At 48.8% G+C, this 7050-nt stretch overlaps 1 protein-coding gene across 1 annotated transcript in view; it reads right to left on the bottom strand.

The window, feature by feature from the left end:
• Positions 1-6373: 6373 nt before the first annotated feature.
• The window catches only part of ATP11AUN (ATP11A upstream neighbor), a 3064-nt gene continuing 2387 nt past the window's right edge, over positions 6374-7050 (bottom strand). Inside the window, 1 exon segment of the mRNA XM_011933951.1 lies at positions 6374-6480. Coding sequence (XP_011789341.1) covers positions 6374-6480 — 107 coding nt within the window.

The following is a 7050-nucleotide window of genomic DNA, read 5'->3' as shown; positions in this document are numbered from 1 at the left end:
CCAGACCCTGGGGGCAGAGGGCAGAGGTCAGAGGCCGCGGGGAGGAACCCCTGTTGCTTCCGCCTCCCGGGGCGCAGGCGCGGGGCGCGGCGGGAAAGGGGCTCCGCTCTGGGGGAACCCGGAGTGTCAGCCAGGGTCCCAGGGCTTCCTTCGCGGGTTCCTGCGGGAAAACTTTTCTCCTCCTCCCGGAAGCCTCCATGGAGCAGTGAGATCGCGGGGCGAGGTAGAAGTGTGGGAGGAGGCCGCGGGGAGAGAGCGGGAGTCCGGCCGGGTGGGAGATCTAAGCCGAAGCTGGGTTTCGCCCCGGAACGTGGCGCCGCCGACCCGCCGGCTTTTCCTGCTCTGCAGGTGGCTGCCCCTGGTTCCGAAACCCAGTGGCTCCCAGGGCCTGGCCTCTGGTCCTCTGGCCCCAAAGCTGCGACAGCGGAAGACGTGTAGGTGGCCTGAGGGGTTGGTGAACCACAGAGAAGTTCAGCTTCGCCTGGTCTCCAGGTCCCCGTGGCGTGTCCTTAATGCTGCTGGCTTTGAACTGGGCTGAGAAGTATTGACCACACAAACACTACCATGTCCATCCCAGAGAATGCCTCTGTTTTCCCTAGGGTGACCTGGCCCGGGTAACAAGCACTTTGTTCTCTAAATCCACCCAGCCTTGACTTAATTGAGGTACTTGGTTTCCAACTTCCTGTCTTACTGCCATAGATCATCACTGATGAAACCAGACAGGCAACACCTTTTGGTGGCCTGTGGAGAAGGCTGCCCCGTCTGGGTCTTAGGAATGCAGTTGAATATGAATGTTCTCCCGAGTGCTTGCGGAAAAGAAATGGTGTTGGCCACCTTTTAGACGAGTAGAAATGTGTACTAGTGAACAGTAATCGTAGTGACTAAACAGTAAACGGCTCCCATTTCTTGTCGTCCAAATCACCGATTCTCCATTTTCCATCCCAGCCTGTCCTGCTCTGGCCTGCCCTGAGCTCAGGAAGCTGGTGGTCCCCCTCAGTGGATCTTCACCCACAGGGGCACCTACTGCAGACCAGGTAGGAGAGAGGCAGGGGCCTCCTCCCCTCTCCTTCCCGCCTGCCCCTACATCCACCAGTGTTGGTTTACCTCTGCGGCCAAGATTCTTCCCGGGTGCCCGTTCCATTGGATAACTCCTCCAGGCTCTACGAACAGAACTTATCCCCACCCCCAAGCCTCTTAGGGTGAAACATGTCGGTCTGCCATTGTTTCTGGTCCCTAAATAGCAGCACCCTTTGAAGGATCCTTGAACCATGACCTCACCTCAACAAACAGTCCCTTCATCAAACTCCCTTCCAAATCCCCTCCCAAGAACACCTTCAGTTTCCTGCAAGAACCCTGACTGCTGGAGCCGGATTTTGACTAAGCTTCCACCTTGTAAGCTGTGACTGTGGGATTGGGGTCGAGGCGCAAACAGAGGTTGTATAAGGCGCTATATCAAGGCTGCCTGCCTGTCAGGAGTGTCTGCTTTATTCAGTGGTAAATGCGAATTATTTTTCATTCTGTAGTGAATACTACAGGGCAGCAGCCATGCCCTCTCTATCCTTGCTGGCTCAGGTATCCACCCTCTGTGTGGCTAAGGGTAAACTCTGTCTCTTTTGAGAAAATCTTGGTAGCTCTATTTCTCTTTCCAACGGTTGGCTTCAAACAAGCTCAAGTCAATGAGTCCCAACAGGAAGCCTGCTGGGGGTTGTCTGGCCAAGGTTTTCTCACTCCTACAGGAACATAAAGAGGAAATGCTCCTTTTTCCTGGCGGATGTTGCATTCCCTGTCTGGATGCAATGCCTGGTGCTCCACAGCCCTTTGCACCCACGAGAGAAGGTGGCCGGAAGAGCATCTTCACTCTGGCCGCCTGGGAAGATGAGAAGAGCAGGAGTCCTCGGCACAGTCAGGCAATTCACCAAAATCCTGCTGCCCTCACCTGGAATTTCCTGCTATGAGAGATGTCTTCATTTAAACCACATGAGTTGTATTTGCTAACACATGTCAGCATCTTCGTGGTAAATCTAAGAAAAAAAAAATCAGAACTATTAAAAAACAAAGTCCAACTCACCGTGTGCTATGGTTTTAAAGTGTCCTCCCAAATTCACATGTGGAAATCTAATCCCAAATACCTAATCACTAATCCCAAATATTAAGAGGTGGGGGCCTTGGGAGGTGATTAGGAATGGGATTAGTGACCTTTAAAACAGGTTTTTGGGAGTCTGCTTGCCCTTTCTGCCATATGAAGACGCTTAGAAGAGGCCTTCTATGAGGGAGAGAACTTTTCTCAGATGCCAGAGCTGCTAGGACCTTGATCTTGGATTTCTCAGCCTTCAGAACTGTGGGAAGCAAACTTCTGTGTGTATGAATAGCCATTTAAAGGATTTTGTTACAGCAGCCTGAGCAGACTAAGACACCCTGTGAGTCAGTTATTTTTGGCTGTGTCATGAGTGACGGCGAGTGCAGGAGCTGAAACAACAGTGAGTGGGTTCCCATCTTTCAGGACCCTGTGGAATTGGCGAGATGGTGCTTCTGCTCCACCTGGTGTTGGCTGGGATTCTTCTGCAGCTGCATTCTTCTGGGGGCTCAGCTGGGGCTGGAAGGTTCCTGTGGCTCTAATCACATAGCTGGGATCTTAGCTGGGGTGATAAAACACTGGGGACAGGCCAGCCTTGCTGTCTCTCTGGCTTCCCATCATTCAGTGGTCTAGCCTGAGTGTTTACATGGCAGCCCAGGAGGGTCAATGTGGACACTATACAGCCTGTAAGGCCTGGGTTTGGAAGTCCGAGAATATGACTTCTACCTTGTTCTGTTGGTGAATATAAATTCCAAGTCCACTAGATTCAAGAGATAAGGACATAGATTTCACTTATTAATGGGAGGATCCCATGTACAGACAGGGATCCTTATGAGGGATTATGAGAATTCCTCCTAATCCTTATGGGAGATTATCATGCAGGGAATTTATGGGGGATTATCTTTGGAAATAATCTACCATAGACTGACTCAACGATAATGTAATGTGTTGGTGCCTATCACAGTGAGTTCAAAAGTGAAATGACTGCCAAAAACTCCAGGGCCTCCAAGTTTCTTCCTTCACATCCAAGCAAGAGAGACTTCACAGTGGTGGACTAGCTAAGTCATGTGCCCACTCCTGGCCAGTCCATCACGCGGGTAGCAGAGTCCCTGAGATGATCGGCCTAGGCCCGAGGTCAGTGCCCATCACCAAACTAGTAAGTGTCCAAGGTGAATGAAACTGTTTTAGCCTCAGGTAACCAGGACCTACCCCTGACCGACTACCAGCACAGCTGCTTCACAGTGCTGGAGGGATGGAATGAATGAGGAGGAGGCAACAGTTAGGAAGCCAACCCCAAGACTTGAAATTTTGGGTTTGCAAATGGGTGCTTCAGGCGACACCCTGGCCACACCCTCACCTACACACAGACTCAGAAACACCCATCCTCCATTCCTCCCTCCTCCTTTCTTTCCAAAGAAATCTTGGATTCATTGGCCCTTAAGTGAAAAAAACTGGAGGGAAATAAGGGCGTGGGGGCAAAAAAATGAGGTCTTCCTGTAAAGACAGTTCAAAAGAATTATTACACCGAGACCCAAAACGACAAACCTAAAGCCAGAGCTGATTGCTGTAGACACAGAACCAGGAAGTGTGAATTATTGATGAGTGTCATTTTGGTGCTAGAAAGAGCTGTTACCTGAAGGTAGTGACTCAAGCTGGGCCTCCGAGGGCAAACAGCCTTGCTCCTCCAAGTTATTGGCCCATGCTGTCCACGCGTCTCTTGAGTTGCTATCCCCACAGGTCCAGAGTTACGTAGGTGACCATCTCCCCAGGGATTGGTCCTAAAGTTCTTTTTTTTTTTTTTTTTTTTTGAGACAGAGTCTTGCTCTGTCTCCCAGGCTGGAGAGCAATGGTGCAATCTCAGCTCAGTGCACCCTCCGCTCCCCAGGTTCAGGCGTTTCTACTGCCTCAGCCTCCCCAGTAGCTGGGATTACAGGCACCTGCCACCACACCTGGCTAATTTTTGTATTTTTGATAGAGACGGGCTTTTGCCATGTTGCCCAGGCTGATCTTGAACTCCTGACCTCAGGTGATTCACCTGCCTCAGCCTCCCAAAGTGCTGGGATTACAGGCATGAGCCACCACGCCCAGCCCCTAGAGTTCTTCAATGGCAGAAACTTAACTTTCTGCCCCTCCACAGGCCATTCTCTAACCTCCCTGGTCCCTTGTTCTGGAATCTTCTGCCCCACGCCGTGTTTGGCCCCCTCTTAGTCACTCTCAGATGCCATCTCTCCCTACACCTGCCTGGGTTCCAGCTTGGTTATCATTAATCACTTCCCCCTTAGCATTCCTAATGGCACCACTTAGTAAAGCTTAGTTATTTTTGCACAGCAGTATTTCTAAACCCTGGTTATAGATTAAACTCACTTAGGGAATTTTTTTTAACCAATAGCACTTCCCCGGGCTGGGCATGTTGGCTCACAACTGTACTCCCAGCACTTTGAGAGGCCAAGGTGGGACCATTAGGCAACCTAGCAAGACCCCATCTCTACAAGAAAACACACATAAAAAATAAAATCAGCCGGGTGTGGCGGCCCCTACCTGTAGTCCGGCTGCTCAGGAAGCTGAGGTAGGAGGATTGCTTGAGCCCAAGAGGCTGAGGCTGCAATGAGTTCTGATCCTGCCACTGCACTGCAGCTTGGGTGACAGAGTGAGACTGTCTCAAATAATACTACTAATAAAATAGTACTTCCCCAGGCAGCATTTCTCCCAGACACTTTGACTCGGTTGGTTTGGAGTGGGATCCAAGCTTTTGTAAAAGCTCCCAGCGTAGCAGGTTTCAGACTCATTCATCTAAATGTCTGTCTCCCACCTGAATGTGAACCTGTTGGATGATCAGTTACCATCAGTTATCAGTCTTTCTCTCCTTAGGCATAGCATGGTGCTCAACAGATGCTAAAAGAATTAGTTATACATAAACTGCTATTTTAGCCGATGAGCGTTAACAGAATACAGGGAGAGCATAAGGCGTGAGAACTCGCAGAGTGAAAAGTGCCCCATGCAAGGCCATCCACCCCGCATGACTCCTGTCACCGTGAAGGAGAGCTGCAGAGAGTGAGGTCCTGCTCAAAAGCCCCCTGAGATCATCTGCCATGCTCTGCCAGGTCATTTGTCCTGGAACGTGATGTAGAACATTGTCTGCTGTTTCAGGAAAGGGCCACATAGGCAACACGACCCCCAAATGCTGAAGGAGCCGAGAAACCAAGGAATAAGCCAGATCAATCACATTTGTTAGTAAAGGGTGTTTTATTGGGGGAATTTACAGACAGAAGCATGGTCTTGGGTGGCTGGAGGATAGGTAGGTCTCTGTACCTGTCACCCCAGACCCAGGGCTTCTGTGCCCTAGGGAAGAGGTGTAAGTGCTCTTTGCAAGACAATTCAAGGCAGCCCTTCAGAACAGGCAGAGTGGTAGGTGTGTCATGGCCCATAATTTGTGTAATCACATCAAGGCCGACATGTTCACACACTAGGGACAGGAAATCACATAGGAGTTGGGAGGCGCTCAGGAGACTGGCGCTGGTCTGAAGTCAGCATAGTGGATCAGCACCCAAGATGGAGTCATCACTAACTGGACCCATATCTCCCCGGGCCCAGGAGGAGTTTGCAGGGCAGGGCCTCTGATTGTTTTTGAAAATCGAGTTTAATTTGGTCATGACATTGGTGTCAAAAACGGAATACGTTAAATTTCGTTGTACTTCTTAATGAATAGCATGAGTGCCAATCTCAAAGCATAACATTTCATCTTCCACACAATGCCGGTGTGAGCTCTGCCATGAAAACTTGCACCGCAACCCGGGATTCCTGGACGTGCCTGGGTTTAGCTGTCAGGGGATCTCCCATTTGTCACTTTCACACCCATCTCGAGACGCCATGCGTTCTTGAATTCTGCACCTTTGAGACTTTTGTCTCCTCTGTCACTTGAAGTCTTTTTCATCTTAAAGTTTCTTCCTTCAGGTGTTCAGATGCAGGTCAGGAGTGAGACTGGATGAGCCAAGGTCTCCAAGTCTTTTCTCCTCAACAATGAGCGATCACCGGCTCCGTTTCACACCTAACAATGGGTAATCATGCAAAGCGGTTGCTTGTCCCAAAGCGAGGCCTAATCAGGATTAATTTTGCTTCTCAATGTCCCATTTACTTTTTATTTCTCAGTGAGAATACAGGAAAGGAAAGTATGCTAAGAATTCTTCTCTTATTTATTTAGTACACTCCCTTCTCCTTTGTTCTATTTCTCTAAAGGATCAATGATTTTAATTCCAGTTTTCTTCCAGAAAAAAACAACTAAGTTCCTCGTAGTGCTTAAAATTACCAATAAAGTAATGAAAGCAATTTGTCGGAATCCTTTGTCTGAACGGTAACTTTAACATAGACTATTACAGCTCCTCTCCAACAAAGTAAAGATGATAGGGTATCTGAAATAAGAGGTGGATGATAATTAGAAATTTAGCATTATTCAAAGTAATTTGCACCTTTGCTCAAGCAAGTTGCTTGAATATTACATAACATCACTTTAATGAATGTTCAATGTATGAAAACCAAACTTTTTACTTTTAAAGGTAAAACTAAACTGTTTTCTTTCTAGAAAACTGAAAACTCACCCGTTTGGTCTTGCTCTGTCCCCAGGCTGGAGGTCAGTGATGCGATCTCAGCTCACTGCAACCTCCGCCTCCCAGGTTCAAGCAATTCTCCTGCCTCAGCCTCCTGAGTCACTGGGATTACAGGCACCCGCCTCCACGCCTGGCTAATTTTTGTATTTTTAGTAGAGGCAGGGTTTCACCATGTTGGCCAGGCTGATCTCGAATTCCTGACCTCATGATCCACCCACCTCAGCTTCCCAAAGTGCTGGGATTACAGGTGTGAGGCACCGCACCCAGCCACCCATTCACTTTTTCAAACAGAAAGATAAAATGGTTTCTCTTAAAATATTTTTCAGGTATTGTAACTTATAAGAATACTTAAATATTCTTAGACAACTGGAAATT

Source organism: Colobus angolensis, unplaced genomic scaffold, assembly GCF_000951035.1.
Source record: "Colobus angolensis palliatus isolate OR3802 unplaced genomic scaffold, Cang.pa_1.0 Scaffold13, whole genome shotgun sequence".
NCBI lineage: Eukaryota > Metazoa > Chordata > Mammalia > Primates > Cercopithecidae > Colobus > Colobus angolensis.
Note: the sequence above shows the minus strand (reverse complement) of the source record. Positions and strands in the feature narration are given on the sequence as shown.